The sequence below is a fragment of the Pongo abelii genome, chromosome 8 (genome assembly GCF_028885655.2).
Source record: "Pongo abelii isolate AG06213 chromosome 8, NHGRI_mPonAbe1-v2.0_pri, whole genome shotgun sequence".
NCBI lineage: Eukaryota > Metazoa > Chordata > Mammalia > Primates > Hominidae > Pongo > Pongo abelii.
In genome coordinates, this window is record NC_071993.2 from 14,995,778 (window position 1) to 15,019,657 (window position 23,880).

General features: G+C 38.1%; 1 protein-coding gene across 1 annotated transcript in view; it reads left to right on the top strand.

Moving 5' to 3' along the window:
• The window catches only part of HSPA14 (heat shock protein family A (Hsp70) member 14), a 33,388-nt gene extending 14,697 nt beyond the window's left edge, over window positions 1–18,691 (top strand). Inside the window, exons 9-14 of the mRNA XM_002820543.5 lie at window positions 1,105–1,260; window positions 2,833–2,935; window positions 14,043–14,255; window positions 14,700–14,873; window positions 17,562–17,632; window positions 18,478–18,691. Coding sequence (XP_002820589.3) covers window positions 1,105–1,260; window positions 2,833–2,935; window positions 14,043–14,255; window positions 14,700–14,873; window positions 17,562–17,632; window positions 18,478–18,556 — 796 coding nt within the window. The 3' untranslated portion in view covers window positions 18,557–18,691. The remainder of the gene's footprint in view (window positions 1–1,104; window positions 1,261–2,832; window positions 2,936–14,042; window positions 14,256–14,699; window positions 14,874–17,561; window positions 17,633–18,477) is intronic.
• The last annotated feature ends 5,189 nt before the right edge of the window (window positions 18,692–23,880 follow it).

A 23,880-nucleotide genomic window follows, 5' to 3' on the forward strand; every position in this document is an offset into this window, starting at 1 on the left:
AAAATTCTAACACTTTTGGATGTTACAAAAGTCAGATATGTAAAGGTTATACTTTGGGTACTGCAGCTCTAAAAAAAAAAAAAAAAGTGTAATTGAAATGGTATTTTAGCCAGTTTGACTAACCTAATTGGTTGAAGAAGTCTTGAAAAAGTCATAATGTCTCACTTGTTTGATAAAGACCTATACTGCTTTTTGTTATAAAGATGTTGTTTAAACGAAGTCATTGATCACTACTTAGTAAGTAGTTTTAAACATGAACTCATATTGGAGATAGTGGAATGTAATTTTACATATTTTATTGTATGTGTCAAATTTTTTTGAAGAAACACTTGTGGGTTGTTTTTTCTTTTTAATGCTTGACAAATAATTTTATGCCATTAAACAGTGATTGTGCTGTGATTATAAAGGGTAAAATAGGAGACTTTGACGCAGTTACATAAATCTCCTTTAACCTCTGTGTCTCACCTGGAAAAGGGTGATATCTACTCTACTTTCTTCAGAGTACAGCCTATTATTACAATTATATAATGCAGCAGTTCATGGTTACATAATGTAGCAATTCAGAGTATTAAGGAAATTGGTAATTCATTTTTCTTGAGGTGACCCCTTTAATTGCACAGAGTGTTTTAGGAAAGTTTAGAGGGATTAGAAGAGAAATACTAAAATCTGGAATAAAATATGGTTTCACTAATTTATTTTATTTATTTATTTATTTTGAGACAGAGTTTTGCTCTTGTCGCCCAGGTTGGAGTGCAGTGGTGCAATCTCAGCTCACTGCAATCTCCGCCTCCCAGATTCAAGCAATTCTTCTGCCTCAGCCTCCCAAGTAGCTGGGATTACAGGCATGCACCACCACACCCAGCTAATTTTGTATTTTTAGTAGAGATGGGATTTCACCATGTTGGCCGTGGTTTATCTTGAACTCCTGACCTCAGGTGATCTACCCGTCTCAGCCTCTCAAAATTGGGATTACACGCGTGAGCCACCGCACCTGGCCTGATTCACTAATTTATTATTGTTTTAATAAGGATTATCCAGATTTTAGTTACAATGTTGTAAATGGCCCAGTAATTTTAAACCCCAAAGGCTATGTTTTTAATTTAGATCCTTCAAATATGATGTGAGAGGAAATGCGCGAGCCGTGATGAAATTGATGAACAGTGCTGAAGTAGCAAAACATTCTTTGTCAACCTTGGGAAGTGCCAACTGTTTTCTTGACTCATTATATGAAGGACAAGATTTTGATTGCAATGTGTCCAGGTAAAACTGAAGTTCAAAAAACTTTTTAAAAAAATTCCAAGAACATGTTTGTTTAGGTATAATTTTCTTATTTTTTTGAATTATTAATTCAAATTTTTTTGTTTGTTTGAGATTTATCAACCATCTATAATGTCTTCACTTTTGGGGTCCTATTTTTGTCAGACTAAATAGCTGTTACCAGAGTAATTACGTAAGTTCTGATTGCTTGCCCTGTTATTTTATGGCTACAATTAGGAGTGTGCGAAGGCATCCTAGAACCTTCAACCTAGATCCTACAAGTGATAAAGTACAAAGGGAGGATGTGCTGTAGTCTTTGTGTTGCATATTTGCTAATGATAATGATACGGCCTATTCAAACCTCTCAACAACATAATAGGTGACTTTGAAGCATAGTGAAAATTTCCAAGACTGCAGTATATATTTTTTTAGGATTCTAGTGACTGTATTTGTTTAAATTCTCTTTTCATCTGTTTAGTTTAGCTTCTTCACTTTCTCTGGGCCTTCATGAAGACTCTAGATCTGCACTGCCCAATAAAAGAGCCACTAGCCACCTGTGGCTGCTTAAATTTAACTTAATTAGGATAACATTAAAAATGCAGTTTCTCAGTAGCACTAGCTGCAGTTCAAATGTTCAGTAGTCATGTGGCTAGTGACTGGTAGAAAGGTCTATTGGACAGCTATACTCCAGATCTTTGAAGAAAGAGTTCAGGCTACAACTCAAAAGATAGAAAAGGCATTGCATTGAATTAGAATCTCTTTTTGGACAGAGTATGTGTATTTTTCTAGTTCCAGAATTCCTTAGGGTTAAGTTTGTCCAAGTCCTCGGTATATATTTGCTTTATTAATCAGTAATTAAGAAGGAAATGAAATTTATAATTTTTCATTAGGGAAATTTTGCCTTTGTCACAAAGATTTCAACCATAAAAGTATGCTTTAATATCTATAAGGATTATAGATATTAATAGATAACAGTATTTTTTAAGCCACTTATCTGCATTTAAGAAGTTCCGTATGAAGATTAGGGAGTACATTTTTCGTGACCATAAATTTTTCTTAAAACTTTGTTATCTGCCAGCATTCAAGTTTCTCAGGGAGTACTGAGGGGCTAAACTTATGTACAACATGGTCTCAAACTGTCAAGGAAAATTATTAGAAATAATTTTTAAAACTTTAACATATAAAAATGGCAGAAACTTTCAAATGATGGTTTGATTAGAGTCAGTAGGTTTATTGTTGGGAATGCTATATGGGTATGTGTTTTTAGATTTGTTATTTTTTGGAAGCTTATAAGTAGACCATAAGCAAGATGGGCTTTCACTTGAATTTGATATTATTTTCATACATATGTAGGTGAATGACCTAGACCCTCCTGTCTCCGTGATATTGCACCACTCTTACTTAATACCTTATTCTTATGGTAAACCTGTCATTCAGAGAACTATCATATTAAGTTTTGGCATTACTCTTCACAAGAAAAAGAAAAGTGATATTTGTTTGATTGTACTGAGCCCTGTTTTGTCTTTCTCTTGTCTCTGTGTCTGTGTGTTTCTGTGTGTGTGTATGTGTGTACAGAGCAAGATTTGAACTTCTTTGTTCTCCACTTTTTAATAAGTGTATAGAAGCAATCAGAGGACTCTTAGATCAAAGTGGATTTACAGCAGATGATATCAACAAGGTAATGCTTTTACATTTTTCTTAATTATTGTAGGTGTAGTTTCAGACTTGGAATTTAGGAAATAGCTCTGGGTACTGAAAGAATATTTTTATGCATTTAAGTATTTTCTTAGATTGTGTTAATGAATAAGGAAAAATTGATGAAATTTTGATAAATGGCTCTGGTGAACTCATTTGTATATATTCAGTTTCCTAGCAAAACAGAATAATTCCTTTCCAGTATATTTTTTATCTGTAAGCATAGACAGAAAGATATTTGAATACTTACTATGTGCCAGGCACTGTTTCCAAGAGTTTTACACATATTAACTTGTTGAATACTCAAAATAACTCTGAGGTAGGCACTATTATTTATCCCCAAGGTAAGCACTATTATTTATCCTAGTTTTGTAAGTGAAGGCACCAAAGTACAGAGATTAAGTAGCTTCCTGAAGATCACACGGTAAGTAGTAGAGCCAAGATTTAATCCAGTATCGTTCCTGTGTCTACTCATAACTAGTATACCAGGCTGCTTCCCGTTCCTTGCTTAGGAACATATTTTTAGACTTTCAAAAAAATTCAAATGTTTAGTATTTTCTTTTTTTTTTCCCCAAAATTATTTCTCTTCATTGAACATACTCTTTTTATACATTTAAAATGAGCCAGGTGTGGTGGCTCAAGCCTGTAATGCCAACACTTTGGGAGGCCAAGGAGGGAGGACTGCTTGAGCCCAAGAGTTCAAGACTAGCCTTGGCAACATAGTGAGACCCTGTCTCTACAAAAAAAAAAAAAATTAGCCGAGCGTGATGGTGTGCGTCTGTGGTCTCAGCTTCTTGAGAGGCTGAGGTGAGAATATCGCTTGGGCCCAGGGGGTCAGGGCTGCAGTGAGCCATGATTCGTCCCACTGCACTCCAGCCTGGGGACAGAGCAAGACCCCATCTCAAAAATAAAATAAAAATAAAATGTATATGATTTTTAAAATTTTCATTATTGAAGTAGTAAGTATTCATGTAAGAAAATTCAAAATACCAAAAGGCAGCTGTATTTCTAACTCGTATAATTTGTATGCATAGGTTTGTTTGCTAGCTATAGTTTTGTGAGTTTTTTTTAATAACAGTTCTAATTCTGTATGTACGGTTTTGAATTTTGCCTTATTTATATAATATAACCAATTTCCCCCCATATTACTATAGTCTTTTTAAACATAATTTGAAATAGATTGCTAATGTCCTAAAAAAGGAAACGCACTGTCAGTTTTTCACTGTGGTCCTGTTGTAGACACATAGGTTGGGTTTTTTCCTCCCCTGTAAGAGAATGATGCCTGTCTTTATACAGAGACGTTTATCATATTTAGGATTATTCCTTAGAGTAGATTGCCAAAGTAAAATACTAGGTCAAGAATAAAAATAGCTTAAGACTATTTTTACCTCAAGTTACTTTCCAAAAGAATTGAATTAACTAATATTCCCATCAGCAATATATAAAAGTATACACTTTACTGTAGCCTTGTTGACACTGAGTTATAGCATTTAAAGATGAATTTCCAATTGCCTGTTGAAAAAAAGATCTTTTCACTTTATATTTCATTGGTTACTAGAGGATTTTTTTAAATGTTTATTTAATTTTGTGTCTCCTTGTGTGTAAATTTTCATCTCATATTATTTGCCTATTTAATCATTTAAATCTTTTTTTTAAACTTGTGCAAATATTTTACATAATCGGAATATTAGCCACCATGCACAGCAGTCTTCCTTTGAGGCATTTACTTCGCTGTTTAGTTTTGGTCCTGCTAGGGAGGAGGGTGTTTGACTTACTCTTGATCTTTGACTGTTTCCTCCAGCTGCTTTGCTTGGATGTATGGCAAATATGAAACATACTTTTCTTTTAACTTGTCTATACTTTGACAGTTTTATGTTTTTAGTTTTTTTGATGTCTGCTATGTTGTGACAAATTTTTTTTGCAGTTTAGTTCAATAAGTATATATTTTGTTTTTGTTTTAACACAGTGTGGCAGGCATTTTGCTAGGTGTTTGAAGGCTGGGAGGTGGATTGTGAAGAATGAGGCATGTCGTATGATGGTAGTAAAACAGTGGTGGAAGGTGCATGGGCTTGGAGACAGACCCACCTAAACATGAAGCCTCATGGTTCTAATAGTTCTAGACTGGGCAAAATGCTTCATTTCCTGAGCCTTACTTTCTCTTGTTATGAGAGTGATAATACTTACCTTACAAGTAAGTATTGTAAGTATAACTTACTCTATAGGATTGCTACAAGGGTTAAATGAAATGTCTGTGGCACAGCCTGTTGCATATCGTGACAAATAAGCATCAGTTTCCTTTCTTAACCAACCGGTCATGAAGCCCTCTCATTTCATTATCTCTCATAGTCCAATTCTCAGTTGCTTGAGTTGAGGCGGAATAGTTTTAGGTTTGAAAATTTTGTTAGAGATTCCCTCTCCAGATGTTTCTAAGACACAGGCTTTTGAGAACTTAATAATATGAAATTGTCTTCTTAGTGTGTTGACCTTGGTACAGTAAGAAAACACCCTCAACTCTCAGCAGTTTTCTGCAACCCTTAGGTTACAGGTGGGCAGCTGCAGGTGGCTGCAGGTCCACTGCTGGGGCTCTTTTCCACTTCTGTTCTAGGACCCAGGCCACAGGAACAGCTGCCTGGGCCTTCGATTAGATAGGTGCGTGTCAGTGCATTCACATTCAGTGTCACAGTGGGTATGACAGTGGGGCAGAGAGATATACCCCACCTACCAAGTTGTGGGAGTGAGTGGGATGGGTAGTCCTGTTACGGGGAACAGGGAGTGAATGATAGGGATTTACATGTATTAAAACATTTAATCCTCACACAAGCTCCAGGAAGTAGGCGCTTCTATCTCCTTTTTCAGATGAGGAAACTAAGAGGTTTCCAGAGAGTTGAAGTAATTTGTCCTGCAGTCATGAGGCTGGCACTTACATGGTGAGGCAAGGACCGGAAGTCAGGCTGCCTGTCTCTATCACCTGTGCTCTTCATGCTTGTGACCATTGCCTTCTCATTTTAGTACCTGGGGTTCTAGTATGAGGAGAGTTTGGCTTTTTTTGGAAGAAATCCTCTCATCTCTTGCTTGAGGGGGACAGGTTTCTGGCCTGAGAGCAGAGAGCCTCAGGGTTCCTACTCTTGAATGTGCAGACTTTTCCCTTCTTCCCCCTTGTTTTCAGCACCATGCCCCACCCTGGTTTGTGCTGTATCTTTGTATCTAAGTTCTATCACTATGTGTTGACGACCTCCCTCCCTGATGTGGGAGAAGGTGCAGGTGGCCACCTGTTTAGGTGAGGGAGCACCTGGGGGTGGAGGCAGGTGCAGCCACTCCACATGTGTACTTTCCAGCCCTTGTGTTTTCACTTCTGTGCTTCACCCTCACTTTCTGTGGTGTTTGGTACCTGGAATCCTATGCATCAGACCACCCTGCCTCTTTTCGGCTATCTCAAAATTGATCTGATTTACCTCTTTCCAGCTTCCAAAATTTGTTGAAATCTCAAACTCAAGATTTCTCTTCCATTTATTTTGCCTTTCTATCTTTACCTTCTTAAATCGTTTTGCTGTCAGCTTAGTGGGCTTTTGTGAAAGGGAGCTTAGATAAATGGATGTGGTTAATCCTTGTGATTTAGCCAAGTTCCTGGGTTCCGTAGCTGCAGTTTTAATAGCTCCATAGTATTTCATTGCATTGATATACTGTCCTTCATAACAGCCATTCTGTATGTTGGATGTGTATGTTATACAACAGTAACTTGGTGGATGTCCTCAATTTCCTTAGGATAAAATTCAGGAGTAAATCCTAGATTTTAAGACTTTTAGTATTTGTTAAATTGCTCACCAAAAAGTAATTTACTTTCTGAGTAGATGTAAACCTTAATTGTTAACATTGCAATTTTAAAGTTCTCTTTGTTTACAGTTCTTTTTTCAGAGAGCTTTAGAATTATTTTTTTCAACTTACATAAAGTCTCATTTTTTGACACAGTTGCATTGTCTATAAAATAACTTGGGATGATGTAATAACTTATAGTATTTAGTTTCCTAATCACAAAGTTGGTATCTATTCAAATCTTCTTTAATACTTCCTTGTTTTCTTAATATTTACTGTTAAATTATTGCTGAGTGCTATGGGATTATTGCTCTAGATACCTGGTGATTTTGCTTATTTATCTTACATTTTGTCACTTTGTAAACTCTTTGGATTACTGATTTTTAATGGAGTCTTCTGAATTTCCTAGGCATTCATTCAAACTTATTTACTGATTAACCCACAAATAATTATTGAGCACACCTATTCTACACTAGGCAGATTCTAGACACCTGGGATACAGTAGTAGCTATGGCAAAGTCTTTGCCTTCATAGAATGAACAATATAGTGAGGATATACAGGTAATATGAAACAGATAAAATAATGCCCAATTGTGATAAATCTTATGAAGAAAATCAAGCAGGATAAGGGCCTAGCTAGTGACAGAGGGTGATTTTTCAGGTCAGAGTCCCCTCTGAGGAGGTGGCTTTTGATCAGAGTCCTGAATGAAGTGAAGTGATAGAACAAGCCATGTGAATATCTACCAGTGTCCCAAGCAGAGGAACAGCTGGTAAGAGTGTGAGTGGTGCCTGAGGAGCAGCAGGGGGGGTAACACAGGCCGAACTGAGTGAGCCAGGGAGACGGTGGACACAGGTGAGCTTGGCAAGGAAACTAGGGCCCAGACCCCCAGAAGGAGTGCTCAGGCCTCAGTGTGAAGAGTTCACTGTAGATCAATGTAGGGGTCTGGATTTGGGGAGAGGGGTCTGGGCTGGAGACCTGATTGTCCACACAGGTACTCTTTAAAGCCATGAAACTGGACAGCTCTACCCACGGGGGAGGCAGAGCCACAATACAGAAGAGATCCCAGGACGGGATCTTGGGACAGTTGCAAGCCAGAAGGGCATCTGGCATAGGAGATTCCAGAGCAGCCAGTGAGAAGGAAGAGAACCAGGAAGACAGGCAAAAACATGTCTTTAAGGAAGGGAGAGAGCAGCTGCCCTGTGATGCCAGAGGTCTAGTAGGGTGAGGCTTAACCTCCTTGAGGATTGACCCTTGGACTTGGCAATGTGGAATGGCTGGTCGGAGCAATTGTAGGGGAGCTGTGGAGATAAATGCCTTACTGGAGCAGGTTTAATATTGAATGGATGGTGAGGTGTTGGAGACAAGTATAGACAACTCTCAAGTTGTGTTACAAGGGCAATAGGAAAATGGGGTGGTTGAGGGTGCTGGGAGAAGATATATCTGTAAGTGGGGAGACATTTCTCTAAGATGTGTCCCTTTTGTTTGAGACTCTGTCCAAAAAAAAATGTAAGTTCTGATCATAGCAATCAAATATAAAACAAACAGAAGCCCAGGCTGGAATGCTGTGGCTCAGTGTCACATCACTGCAACCCCTGTCTCCCAGGCTCAAGCGACCCTCCTGCCTCAGCCTCCTGAGTAGCTGGGACTACGGGTGTGTGCCTTTTTGTATTTTTTGTAGAGACGGGATCTCTGTATGTTGCCTAGGCTGGTCTCAAACTCCTGGGCTCAAGCAGTCCACCCATCTCAGCCTCTGAAAGTGCTAGGATTACAGGCATGAGCCACTGTGCCTGGCCAGAACTTAAATATTTTTGTGAATGCTGGATTCCTTCTTTTGTTCCTTTTATTATGGGAATACTATGAGACGTTTACCAACAAACATTGATTACTGGTAACTGGTTTGAAATAGATTTTATCAGCCAGGCTCAGTAGCTCACTCCTGTAACCCCAGCACATTGGGAGGCCAAGGTGGGCGGATCACAAGGTCAAGAGATCTAGACCATCATGGCCAACATGGTGAAACACCATCTCTACTAAAACTACACGAATTAGCTGGGCGTGGTGGTGCATGCCTGTAGTCCCAGCTACTTGGGAGGCTGAGGCAGGAGAATCGCTTGAACCTGGGAGGTGGAGGTTGCAGTGAGCCGAGATCACGCCATTGCACTCCAGCCTGGCAACAGAGTGAGACTCCGTCTCAAAAAAAAAAAAGAAATAGATTTTTTTTTTTTTTTTTTTTTTTTTTGAGACAGTCTAGCTCTGTCACCCAGGCTGGAGTGCAGTGGCACGATCTCGGCTCACTGCAAGCTCTGCCTGTCGGGTTCACGCCATTCTCCTGCCTCAGCCTCCCCAGTAGCTGGGACTAGCAGGCGCCTGCCACCACACCCGGCTAATTTTTTTGTATTTTTAGTAGAGATGGGGTTTCACCGTGTTAGCCAGGATGGTCTCAATCTCCTGACCTCGTGATCCGCCTGCCTCGGCCTCCCAAAGTGGTGGGATGACAGGCATGAGCCACAGCACCCAGCCCCAAGAAATAGATTTTATCATATTGAGAAAGCTCTTTCTTTTCTTTTTTTTTTGAGACGAAGTCTCGTTCTGTCGCCCAGGTTGGAGTGCAGTGACACGATCTCGGCTCACTGCAAGCTCCGCCTCCCAGGTTCACGCTATTCTCCTGCCTCAGCCTCTTGAGTAGCTGGGACTACAGGCGCCCGCCACCACGCCTGGCTGATTTTTTTGTATTTTTAGTAGAGACGGGGTTTCACTGTGTTATCCAGGATGGTCTCAATCTCCTGACCTTGTGATCCGCCCACCTCAGCCTCCCAAAGTACTGGGATTACAGGCGTGAGCCACTGTGCCCAGCCTTCTTTCTTTTATTTCTTTCTTTCTTGACAGGTTCTCACTCTGTCATCTGTCATCCAGGCTGGAGTGTAGTGGCACAATCATGGCTCACTGCAGCCTCGAACTCCCAGGCTCAGGTGATCCTCCTACATCAGCCTCCCAAGTAGCTAGGACCACAGGCACATGCCACCATGCCACCACACCCACCTGGATAATTTTTGTATTTTTTGTGAAGATGGAGTTTCACCATGTCGCCCAGGCTAGTCTTGAACTCCTAGCCTCAAGAGATCTGCCCACCTCAGCCTCCCAAAGTGCTGGGATTACAGGTGTGAGCCACTGCGCTTGGGCTTTTCTATTTTTAAAGGAGTTTTAATATGAAGTGGGTGTTGTATTTTTGCATATGTATTTTTGGACACCAGTGAGATGATCTTATGGGGTTGTTTATGTGTATCTTAAAGCTATATAATGAATTAATAATTTCCTAATATGGAACTATCATTGTGTACCTGGGATATATCTTACTTGGTTATGAGGAGGTATTCTTTTTTTTTCTGTAATAATTTATAATTTTTATATTATTTATGCTGAGCATGAAAGATTAGATGGACCATTTCAGACTTCTCTACCTGACCTATATCGTCTGAACAAACTGACCTCTTTTAACATAAACACTGAAAAGGGTAGCAGTCCTAGTTTTTGGTGGCATTGGTCTAAAGGAGTGCCTTAGCTACTTGGCTCCAACTCATCCTCTCATCTCTGGATGAGGAGCTGTCAGTGGCCTCTTCAGGACCACTGATTATCAGTAGGTCCCAAGTCATCTCTATGGGGAATCAGAGGCATATGATTATCAGGCATCATCTGAACAAGGTGTCTATCATAGACTGAGTGTAACAATCCTGTCCCCTAACCCAGGCTTAGTCCTTTTCTAATGTTTCCTCTCCCCACCTCCCTTCTTGTGTCCACAGAGCATGACTTACTCTTAATAACCTCTTCTAAGGTTGTGACATTATAAGCAGAGGCAGCTGTGTCTGCTGCTTCTCCCTCCCCTCGTCTTCTTTTTTGCCTTCTCTGCCTCTCTCACTCTTACCCTCTTTAACAACTCCTGAGATGCACTCAAAGAAATAGGGAGTTTAATCCATTTTGACTCAGGTGCTTGAACTTACTTAGAAGGCCTTAGAGATGAGACATCTCAGGAAGTAATTAAGGTTAATTGGAGTTACAGGGGTGGGCCCTGATCTGATAGAATTATTGTTGTCATGAGAAGAAAGCTGGCTTTTACCACCCTCCCTCCCCCTCCCACCAAAATGTACCAAAAAAGAGGTCGTGTAAGGACACAGTGAGATGGTGGCCACCTACAAGCCACGAAAAGAGACCTCAGAATGGTCTATGTTGCTGACACCTTAATCTTGGATTTCCCAAAAAGAAGTTGGCTGGGTGTGGTGACACACCCCTGTAGTCCCAGCTACTCGGGAGACTGAAGCAGGAGGATCACTGGAGCATGGCTGGAGCCCAGGAATTTGAGGCTGCAGTGAGCTATGACTGTACCACTGCAACTCCAGCTGGGGTGACAGGGCAAGACTCTGTCTCCAAAAAAAAAAAAAAGTCAATATTTTCCAAGGTTGTTTTTTTATTTTATTTTATTTGTTTTTTGCATAGCACCACTTACTATTTTTTTTTATTTTTATATATATTTTTATTATACTTTAAGTTCTAGGGTACATGTGCACAATGTGCAGGTTTGTTACATATGTATACATGTGCCATGTTGGTGTGCTCCACCCATTAACTCATCATTTACATTAGGCATATCTCCTAATGCTATCCCTCCCCCCTCCCCCCACCCCACAACAGGCCCCTGTGTGTGATGTTCCCCTTCCTGTGTCCAAGTGTTCTCATTGTTCAATTCCCACCTGTGAGTGAGAACATGCGGTGTTTGGTTTTTTGTCCTTGCAATAGTTTGCTGAGAATGATGGTTTCCAGCTTCGTCCCACAAAGGAAATGAACTCATCATTTTTTATGGCTGCATAGTATTCCATCGTGTATATGTGGCACGTTTTCTTAATCCAGTCTATCATTGTCGGACATTTGGGTTGGTTCCAAGTCTTTGCTATTGTGAATAGTACCGCAATGAACATACGTGTGCATATGTCTTTATGGCAGCATGACTTATAATCCTTTGGGTATATATGCAGTAATGGGATGGCTGAGTCAAATGATATTTCTAGTTCTAAATCCCTGAGGAATCGCCACACTGTCTTCCACAATGGTTGAACTAGTTTACAGTCCCACCAACAGTGTAAAAGTGTTCCTATTTCTCCACATCCTCTCCAGCACCTGTTGTTTCCTGACTTTTTAATGATCACCATTCTAACTGGTATGAGATGATATCTCCTTGTGGTTTGGATTTGCATTTCTCTGATGGCCAGTGATGATGAGCATTTTTTCATGTGTCTGTTGGCTGCATAAGTGTCTTCTTTTGAGAAGTGTCTGTTCATATCCTTTGCCCACTTGTTGATGAGGATGTTTGTTTTTTTCTTGCAAATTTGTTTGAGTTCTTTGTAGATTGTGGATATTAGCCCTTTGTCAGATGAGTGGATTGCAAAAATTTTCTCCCATTCTGTAGGTTGCCTGTTCACTCTGATGGTAGTTTCTTTTGCTGTGCAGAAGCTCTTTAGTTTAATTAGATCCCATTTGTCACTTTTGGCTTTTGTTGCCATTGCTTTTGGTGTTTTAGACATGAAGTCCTTGCCCATGCCTATGTCCTGAATGGTATTGCCTAGGTTTTCTTCTAGGGTTTTTATGGTTTTAGGTCTAACATTTAAGTCTTTAATCCATCTTGAATTAATTTTTGTATAAGGTGTAAGGAAGAGATCCAGTTTCAGCTTTCTACCTATGGCTAGCCAAGTTTTCCCAGCACCATTTGTTAAATAGGGAATCCTTTCCCCATTTCTTGTTTTTGTCAGGTTTGTCAAAGATCAGATAGTTGTAGATGTGTGGTATTATTTCTGAGGGCTCTGTTCTGTTCCATTGGTCTATATCTCTGTTTTGGTACCAGTACCATGCTGTTTTGGTTACTGTAGCCTTGTAGTATAGTTTGAAGTCAGGTAGCGTGATGCCTCCAGCTTTGTTCTTTTGGCTTAGGATTGACTTGGCAACGCGGGCTATTTTTTGGTTCCATATGAACTTTAAAGTAGTTTTTTCCAATTCTGTGAAGAAAGTCATTGGTAGCTTGATGGGGATGGCATTGAATCTATAAATTACCCTGGGCAGTATGGCCATTTTCACGATATTGATTCTTCCTATCCATGAGCATAGAATGTTCTTCCATTTGTTTCTATCCTCTTTTATTTTGTTGAGCAGTGGTTTGTAGCCCTCCTTGAAGAGGTCCTTCACATCCCTTGTAAGTTGGATTCCTAGGTATACCACTTGCTATTTATTAATAAAGCTTTTTTGATGTTGAATATGAGAAATTTGAAAAGGCATATTCTGCATTTTCGTTCTCCTGGTATTTACCTGGGATCATAAAATTTTAGAGAAGATTGCTCTTTTTACTTACCTCCAAACAGATCTTTTGAAGATCTTTGCCAAGGAAAACCTAGTTTTTTAACAAAATATCCTACAGCTGATGTTCCTCATGCTCATACCTGAAGATTAATAGGGTATCCCTCATTACTTCATACTGAATGTGAAAGAAGCCTAGCTTTCATCAGGTGGTCTGCTGCCTCAGTGAGTGGTGAGATCATCCATAAAGACTGTGAAATAGGAAGTGGCTATTGATTTCCCTTCTTAGGTTATATATTAATTCAATATTCTGAAGCCCATGGAATCATAAGTGTTCAATGGATGAATCAATGAGCAACTTAAGGGATTTACAATTTAAGGGTACAATTTTATATGAAATTCTTCAGAAAGATTTAATCAGATGGTACCAGCCGCTTAAAATGCAGTTTTATAAATCAGCTCTTTTTCCTCAAGAAATTTAATATTCTTCCATGGTAAAGGCAAAGAAGTTTATGGCATAGTTTTCACTAAGAGAGAATAGCAATATTTGTCACAAAAATGCTTTAAGATTCAAACTTCTTCAAAAAAACTTGGACAGTACAAAATATTGATATATTTTCTATTCAAGTGACTATTTGTGGTTAAGCCTCTTCTGCACAGTATTATGAACCACATATGTAGCTCTACTGTATTTTGTAATAAATGGTGAGATTTCCTCATTTTAAATTTTGTTGTGAGTAAAGAATATGTTAAATATCTATAATATGTTAAATTAAATATATGTTTGTGTATTTATAGGTTAAGTATAACATAACATGTTAATATATAGGGCTTTTTTTGTATTTTATCTTTACATACGATGAAGATGACTCAGTCTATTACACTTAATTTTGAGACACAGCATTCTTCTAAAAGTAAACAACTGAAAATTATTTTTATTCTCTAGGTTGTCCTTTGCGGAGGGTCTTCTCGAATCCCAAAGCTACAGCAACTGATTAAAGATATTTTCCCAGCTATTGAGCTTCTCAATTCTATCCCTCCTGATGAAGTGATCCCTATTGGTGCAGCTATAGAAGCAGGAATTCTTATTGGGAAAGAAAACCTGTTGGTGGAAGACTCTCTGATGATAGAGTGTTCAGCCAGAGATATTTTAGTTAAGGTATGTTTAGCTTTTCTATACTAGTTAAGGTATGTTTAGCTTTTCTATACTTTACATAAAAATAGTAAATTAATTGCCATAAGTTTTTATACATACCATGATGTTACAATAAAACCTTGTACACTGGCAGAGATTTTAAATTTAGATTTACAATCCTACTTTTAAGGAATGTCTTATATTCTTTTAGTTAATATTTCTCTAACTTCTTAGTTTTTTAGAAAAATAAAAGTTAGGTATAATAATTATAAGCTAATATAGATAGAGGTATGTTTCAATATATTTTTAAATAAAGTGAAGTAGGATTAAGGATTATTTCTATTTTCTTCTCTTTGCCTAGTGTCCTGTTTATCAATAAGGAATATATATCTCATTTGTAATGGGAAGATTTTTTTCAGTTGTAAAGATAAATACCAAACAGTATGCACCTTGTTTCCTGCTAACTAGGGTGTGGACGAATCAGGAGCCAGTAGATTCACAGTGCTGTTTCCATCAGGGACTCCTTTGCCAGCTCGAAGACAACACACATTGCAAGCCCCTGGAAGCATATCTTCAGTGTGCCTTGAACTCTATGAGTCTGATGGGAAGAACTCTGCCAAAGAGGAAACCAAGTTTGCACAGGTGAGTACATAAAGTTAGACACATTAAACTGTTCAACTTTGCTTTCTGGATTAGATTCAGTTTAATATCTTAATACAAAATGTGTATATATATAAAGGACACCTAATACATTTTATGAAGGATTTTATGAAGGCTCATTTCTGAAAATGAACATCTGTGTACTCATTTTTGAAAGAGGGAAGAAATAGGCAGTTTTAATTTGAAAGAGTTCTGGGTATTTAGACTGCTTCTCTGTTGTGCTCTTGGCTTACCTTGGTAGTTAGGTAAGTGGAATGGGAGAATTATATTTTTTGGTTCATGCTGAATGCACATTATTGTGTACATTTTATAGATGATTAAGAAGTTGGCCTGTGATAGCAAATACCCTTTATTTTCTTGGTCAAGCTAGGGTTTCTCCTCAGGTTGGTTTCATTTCTGAGCCCACGACATGGTCTTCCCATTGTGCCATGCTGCCTCTGAGACAAGATAGGTTTGCTTTTTTAAAATACTGCGTGCATATCTTATACTATGTGACCCTCTGTATGCTTTACAAAGAGTGAGGTAGAGCCATGTTATTTACTTAGAAACATGTCTGAGAAATGCAGTTGCATTAAAACATACAAACACACACACAGACTGCAGAACAGTATTTGTATTACAATGCCATTTGTATCTAAATAAAAAGTCTGGGAGCATGAGTGTGTGTGAGGAGGTGGTGTTTGAGTAGGGGTGCATTTTCAGATATCCAGACATTTATACAGAAAATATCTATAGGTACTTAAACCATATTCCAGAAACTTCACAGTAGGTAAATAAGTTTGAAGGTACCAAGAGGGGTTTTTTGACTTTTGACCCTTTATACTGAATTTTTTACAAACAGCACAGGACATGAGCATGAATTACTTTTATAGTAAAAATTAAATATAGGTAACAAAAAATAATATGCTGTTTTTTTGTTTTTTTTTTTTTTGAGACGGAGTCTCGCTCTGTCACCCAGGCTGGAGTGCAGTGGCACGATCTCGGCTCATTGCAAGCTCCGCCTCCCAGGTTCACGCCATTTTCCTGCCTCAGTCTCCTGAGTAGCTGGGACTACAGGCGCCCACCACCACGCTCGTCTAATTTTTTGTATTTTTAGTAGAGACGAGGTTTCACCGTGTTAGCCAGGATGGTCTCGATCTCATGACCTCATGATCCGCCTGCCTCAGCCTCCCAAAGCAGTACTGTTTTTTAAAAAATATATGCACATTCAGAGAAGTCCAGAAGCAGACTAAAAATGCCTAGGTTTTTTGAGAAGACAGGGTGTTTATTAGTGATGAGATATCGTGTATGTACGTGTACGTGTGTGTGTGTGTGTGTGTGTGTGTGTGTGTAAAGAGATACATATCTTTAGCTCACATATTTATTTTAATTTTTTTTTTTTTAAGACAGCATCTTGCTGTGTCACCCAGACCAGGGTGCAGTGGCATAATTTCAGCTCACTGCAATCTCCACCTCCCGGGTTCAACTGATTCTCCTGCCTCAGCCTCTTAAGTAGCTGGGACTACAGGCATGCACCACCACGCCTAGCTAATATTTGTATTTTTAGTAGAGACAGTTTCACTATGTTGACCAGGCTGGTCTCAAACTCCTGACCTCAGGTGATCTGCCTGCCTCAGCCTCCCAAACTGCTGGGATTACAGGCATGAGCCACTACGCCTGGCCACATATTTATTTTCTAATTCCAGCAAAAGAGTAATGAAAACACACACATGCATAACATGCCTGGGCTGCACCTCAGACTTACCAACTTGGAATCTATTGGTAAAGTTTTAAAAGCGCTTCCACATGAATTGGTTTGTGTGTGTCTAAGAACCTTCCCATGCACCAGGTTTTTGAACTCAGATGGCAGTCCTAGTATTTCCTTAGCTCTTCTCTCACACTCCCGTTACCTTTTTCTTCACATCCTCTCTGAGACTCCATAGCTGCTGCCACTATATCCTAACTTAAAGATGCCAGGAGGAGCGTTAGCCGCGTAACACTGAATTTGGAAGAGAATCTTTCAGAGTTCCCATCCGTTCTAACCTTATTTTACAAATGAGTAAAACAAGGTACTTAGTAACTTACCTAAGGTTATTAAACTAGAGCTTGGCAAAGCCTAAAGTCACTGCAGAACTCCAAATCTGGTTTCTTGATATACCATTCTTTAGGAAACTGAGGAATTTTATAGTAAATTCATTACCATCTCCTACTTACAAATATAATCTTAGTTGTACAAAAGAGTTTGCCATGTTTTTAAAAAAAGTAGGTGATTTTCCAAGTGTATTTAAAATGCTTGATTTTTTTTTTTCAAGTATATATAGAAAGCTTGCCAAATTATAATTTGTGTGTTACTGGGAATGGCTTACTTACCAAAAAAGAAAAGTAGCCTTTATTTTCCAAGACTAATAGTACATCTTAGAAACAATGATTTTAATCTAGGACATGACATTTAGAAGGGACAAATGCATTAGTTATCTTATATGCCCTCCTTCTGGAGGAGACATTTCAAGTTAACAAAGCTTCACTCCTATTCTCTGAATTCTGATTCAGTGGTAGGAGAATTGAAAACTGCCCTATTTTAAAAAGGTTTGTTTCAGTGATAAATAAGCTTTGGTCCTTTGCAGTAATTGATACATCAGTTCATTTATGTCAAAATGCTGAATTCTTTTCCTATTGTTCTTGCATAAACAGGTTGTACTCCAGGATTTAGATAAAAAGGAAAATGGATTACGTGATATATTAGCTGTTCTTACTATGAAAAGGTAAAAAAATTAAACTTCTGTTGTTTAATTTGTATCAATTTGATACTTGACCATTTTTTGAGTTTATTGATTTTTTTATTCATTGTCATTCTAGAAAAAACATTAAAAACCTACGGAGGTTTTTATCAGTGAATTACATTTTTTGCCCCCAAAATTAAGTATATCTCAAGTCATTTGCATCTTGAATATTTTAGGAACTCTTTATTTTGGCTATCATCAACCTAAGAAACTGATCTGTGCTCATTTGAGATGTAATTTATCAATTTCTAGTATAATTTTCTATGGTTTATGTAACTGTTACTATTTGCCCTATGAAAGGGTAAGTTTCTTTATTGCTGCAGAAAATCTGTAAGAAAAAAAATTTACTAATTAAATTCAGCTATTGCCATTTTCCTAACCACAAGCTATCCATATCACTACGTATTACAAGTAGATCCTTTCCAAATTAAACTTGAAAGACAACTTACTCCATAAACGATACTTAGCAAGAATATAGAATTCATCAGGGTGAGTTTGCCTTGGCCTAAGCTTAAAAATAGCATGGTGCATCTGGAACTTATATAAAGTCTTAAACCTAAGATGTTTGTCATCATGGGTTTTCAAGAAATATAACCATGATCTTAGTGGTCTGGAAGGAAGTTCCTAAGAACAACTAGCTAAATATAACATATGACACTTACTAAATTTACAGACACTGAGATTGTGTTTATTCTTTACATTAATACCCTTCTTTTGAAAATTAAAATTAACCCTTGTTTACTGAAAGCCCTCAAGTAAGTTGTTACAGACTTTATGTTTTTATAAAATGAGCTTATGCAATGTTCTTTAATTTTTTGTCTGTTTAGGGATGGATCTTTACATGTGACATGCACAGATCAAGAAACTGGAAAATGTGAAGCAATCTCTATTGAGGTAGCATCTTAGTGTTTTAGAGAAATCAAGAAGTTTTAAAAACAAGAATATCAACATTTGGTTTTGTGTATAAGTGGTGTTTGTATTAAAATACTTATTCAATGAACTGTATAAACTATGTTTTATTAAACTACAATATATCAGTAAGTGTTGCAACCCTTCTTTGTTTTTGATGTACAGTAACCTCTTATTACTGGGAAATATAAGGAAGTTTTTTTTGTCATGAAGCTGTTAAGAATTAAACTGAGTTGGTTGAAAGAATTTTCTATAACATTTAATTTTAAAAAGTCTTCTATTGATTCTTGTTAGATAACCAAGAGAACAATTAAAAGTCATTGACATTAATTGAAAAAAATTTCAGGACCATATACAAAGTAAGATGCCTTTTTTTGTTTGTTTTTGTTTTTAAAGACAGGATTTTGCACTGCCACCCAGGCTCAAGTGCAGTGGTGGGATCATATCTCACAGCAGCTTCGAACTGCTGGGCTCAAGCACTCTTCCTGCCTTAGCCTCCCATGTAGCCGGGACTACAGATGTGCATCATCACACCTGGCAAATTTTTGTTTGTTTGTTTGTTTTGGAGAGACAGGTCTTGCTATGTTGCCCAGGATGGTCTCCAACTGCTGTCTCAAGCAGTCCTCCCGCCTTAGCCCCCCAAAGTGCTGGGATTACAGGCATAAGTCACAGCCATTTTTTAAGTAAACTGATAAACTCAACAACTAGGAGAGGGGCTTTTACTTTTTACAGTTTTGTTTAGTTTATTTCTTTTCTTCCAACAAACATGTCTTTCTTTTGAAATTAAAAGATCTCTTTAGGGCTGGGCACGGTGGCTTACACCTGTAATTCCAGCACTTTGGGAGGCAGAGATGGGTGGATCACTTGAGGCCAGGAGTTCCAGACCAGCCTGGCCAATGTGGTGAAACCCCATCTCTACTAAAAATACAAAAAATTAGTTGGGCGTGGTGGTATGCGCCTGTAGTCCCAGCAACTCCGGAGGCTGAATCCCTTGAACCCAGGAGGCAGAGGTTGCAGTGAGCCAAGATCACACCACTGCACTGCAGCCTGGGCGACAGAGTGAGACTCCATCTCAAAAAAAGAAAAAAAAAATCTCTTTAGTTTGAAGAGAAGGCTAGCCACATTGTCTGTTTACCAGAGAATATTCACTAGAGACCTGAGATCCTCATTGGGTTCCAGTGAAAACTTATTCATGTTGGCTGCTATGGAGTTAGTTGGTAGTACCCTTCTAAAAGTTTTTAAAGATCCAGAAACCAAACTTAAATTTTTTCATCATTATTTTGCATCAAATTATTGACAGAACCATGAAGAGAATTCAGATATGATTTTTAGTCCACAGAGTCTTTAAATACAGAAGTAGCTTTAAAGGTGTACTCTTTGTCCTAAGTTATTAGTTATTTCTTAGGATCTTTATCCAAAGTCATAGAAAATTTGAAATAAAAGTGATTTTGGTATAAGCAATTCAGTGGTTTCAGAACATAGGAAAACACCAACTGCTGCTAGGTCTACATGCTTTCAATTATGCTTTGAAAAACTGTTTTAGGATTTTATTTTGTGGTTATTGATAGCTTTTAAAATAGATCTGGGGTGCCAAACTATGGCCAGTGAGTCAGATCTATCTCACCCCTGTTTTCGTAGATAAAATTTTATTAGAACACAGTCACACTCTAATTGTATATGTGCTGGCTGTGGTGGTTTTCACATTACAGTGGCGGAGATGAATAGTTGCACAAAGGCTGTGTAGCCCACAAAGCTTAAAATATTTACTGTCTGGCCTTCTATATAAAAAATTGACACCTAAAGTAGATTATTGAAACTTGTAGAATAAAATAACTTCTTCTAAAGTTTTCTTCCATATTTATGTAATGCTTTACTTATTGGCTCCTTTCCCCACTAGATTATTAAGCATTGTGAGAGCAGGTACTCTCAGTCTTAGTCACCATTTTGCCTCGGCCCCTACAACAGTACGTGAGCATAGTGGGTGTTCATAAGTGCTTATCAAATAAATGAATTACGTGGAAGAAAAAATAATGTCATCTTTGTATGCTACAGGACAATGGCCAGTGAGTAATACATCTTTTGTATATTTTATGGTTTGTTTAGAAACATAAGGAAGGAAAGGAATAGCACTGCTGACTTTATTGGTCAGCTTTGCATGTTTGTTTGGTTGTTTTCCCCTAGACTTATCAAATTTGAAATTGTCATCAATAAGTCCTCTACTGCCTAATGAAATTCTTCCACATTTTTTTGTACCCTCAGGTGATAAGTTTTTTCCTTGTGAATTTTTGAAAGATTTGCTGACAAAATTTTCTAGTGTTTTTTTTATTTTTCAAGGTGAAAATAGCTTTAAATTTTTTGTTTGTAAGAATGATACATAGTCAATATAAAATTCAAATTCCAAAAGAAAAAAATATAAAACATTCTTTATTCTACCATCCAGAATAGTAACTATAAAGATTTTTGGTGAGTACCTTGATAATCTTTTCATGTACATCCTAGTTATCTTTGTTATGTCATATGTATGTCATAGCAAAGATAATTGGGATGTACATGAGATACATGAAATTTAAATATATTCATGAAATGTAAATATATTTCATGAAATTTAAATATGTATATATTTAAATGTGGTGGGGAAAGTAGTCAAGTAAGTGAAGTATTACATAAATATGGAAGAAAAGTTTCGAAGAAGTCATTTGATTTTGGAAGTTTCAATAATCTACCTCAGGGGTCAAATTTTTTATATAAAAGGCCAGATAGTAAATATATACATATTTAAACTTAAACACTTTTACCACCAAAAGGTTATGTCAAATTATAGTTTTGCCTGTTTACATCTGACATTGTCTGAAGAACAGAGCCAAATATAAAAATAGGAAGAAATACCTGTGATGTGAAAGTCTTGGAACGTGTCTTAGTTTGGACTGGTATAATAAAGTACCATAGTCTGGGGGGTGGCTTGTAAACATCAGAAATATATCATAGTTCTGGAGGCTGGAAGTCAGATCGGGTGCTGGACCAGGCTGGAAGCGGGGCCGGGTTCTGATGAGGGCTCCCTTTTGGGTTGCCAGCTATCCCTATAACCTCACACGGAGGATAGAGGGCGAGAGAGCTCTGAAGGGTCCCTCTTGTAAGGGTGTTAATCCCATGCATGCAGGCTCCACCTTCATGATCTAATCACCTCCCAAAGGCCCCACCGCCCAATACCATCACTTTGAGGGTGAGGATTTCAACACTGGAATTTTTCAGAGATGCAAACGTTCAGTCCTTAACAGGAGGCCACAAAATATTCATCACAAACTGAAAGCTTTTATATGTATAAGAATTCTTAAAAGTATCCGAGCATAAAAGTTCTATGGGAAAAATCACAGCATCTAAAATGATAATGAGTGACCATGTAATATAATACTGTTATTTGCTTTAATTCATTATCTCATTTTAAAATTTTGATCTCGTCACAATTCCATGAGTAGTTGTACTATGTAGAGAGTAATATGGCATTTGTTATTTCTGTTTTCCAGATAATAGATTCACAGCAGTTAAATAAATTATCCAAGGTCTCACAGTGAATAAATGGTGGATTTTGAACTAACATTCAGATGCTTATTTTGTAAACTTAATTTTTCTTGACTGCTTACTATTCTAAGCACATTACACGGATTTTTTCATTTAAATTCACATTCTTAATCTAGTGTTCATTCTACGATTCTTTGCCTCTCAGAAGAGAACGTTTATTTCAGTAGAAGAGGAGACACTCCAGAAATCATGTGGTCTTTGTGAAAAAAATACTGGGAAAGAGTCATGATTCTCTACTTTTCCCTTGAGGACCCTGGTGTGTGTCTCTCAGTGGCTTCTTATTTCTCTCTCCATTTATAGCCAGGATTTACCAACACCCTCAAACATTTTAGTCCCAGGACCCCTTTATAGTCTTAAAAATAACATGTTGAGAACCCATAGAGCTTTTGTTTGTTATATATACATAAAATGTAGTTATATAACTATATACATAGTTACCATATGGAAATTAAAACCAATTTTAAAAATTATTTCTAAGTAATAAAAAGTTAATATGAATAACTTTTTATAAGAAATAATTTTTCTAAGACAAAAATTTAGTGGCAAGGGTGGTATTTGGGGTTTTATTTTTTGTTTTTTGTCTTGAGACAGGGTCTTGCTCTGTTGCCCAGGCTGGAATGTTGTGGTTTGATCACAGCTCACTACACCCTCAAACTCCTGGGCTCAAGCGATCCTCCCACCTCAACTTCCTGTGTAGCTGGGACCACAGGCATGTGCCACCATGCCCAGCTAATTTTTTATTAGGGTTGCCCTGGCTGGTCTCAAGCAATTCTCCTGCCTCAGCCTCCCAAAGTGCCAAGATTATACGTGCGAGCCACTTTGCCTAGCCAAAAGCAGTATTTTGTATTTTTTCAAATCTCTTTAATGTCTGGCTTAATAGGAGATAGCTATGTTCTGGTACCTGCGTCTTCGTTCAATGTGTTGCAATATTCAAATTGTGTAACCTCTAGAAAATTCCACTGTGTACTCATGAGTGAAGGAAGGCAGAGAACATGTTGGTCTGAAAATAGTTTTGTGCTCATGAACCCTGTGAAGAGTCTTGGGGTCCCAATTACCATACTTTGAGAATTGCTGCTCTAGATAGTAAACACGGTGATGAATATTGAACAGACAGGGCCTCATCTATGCGCTGGAATGGATGGGATTCATGACACGAAACAAAGGAAACACTGGATTTACAAAATAGTGCGATGCATTCATTATGTAAAGTTTTTACTGAAACTAATCAAGACCAAAGAACAAAAACCCGACAAGATAATTGCAAATTTTGATGAGTGCTTTTTAAGGATGCAAAGTAGGGCTAAAGAATGAGGTAACATGCGAGGCCTCTGTCAATAGGTGGCGTTTAAGCTGAGACCCAAGTGGTCTGAAGGTAGCCATGTGACGAGGGAAGGAGCCTGTTCTCTGAACCGGAAAGTCATTTACAGCTGCCTTCAGTGATTTGCTTTATCCGCTGCTCCTGTCACTAGGAAGTCAGCTCCATGAGGACTGGGTCTTTTTTTCTTTCTCATCCACTGCTATATTCCCAGCACGTATCAGGTGCCTGGCACATAGGAGATGTACAGTGAAAGATTTCTGGGTGAGCGGGGCCGGGGAAAGGCCTGGAAAATAATGAGTAAAGGGGAGAGTGGCACAAAGTGAGGTTAGAGACAGGATTCGCATCACTGGAGGCCCTGCAGGCCATCTGGAGGTTTGAGTTTTATTCTGAATGCTGGCAAGTTCAGAAGTGTATTTTTCTGGATATG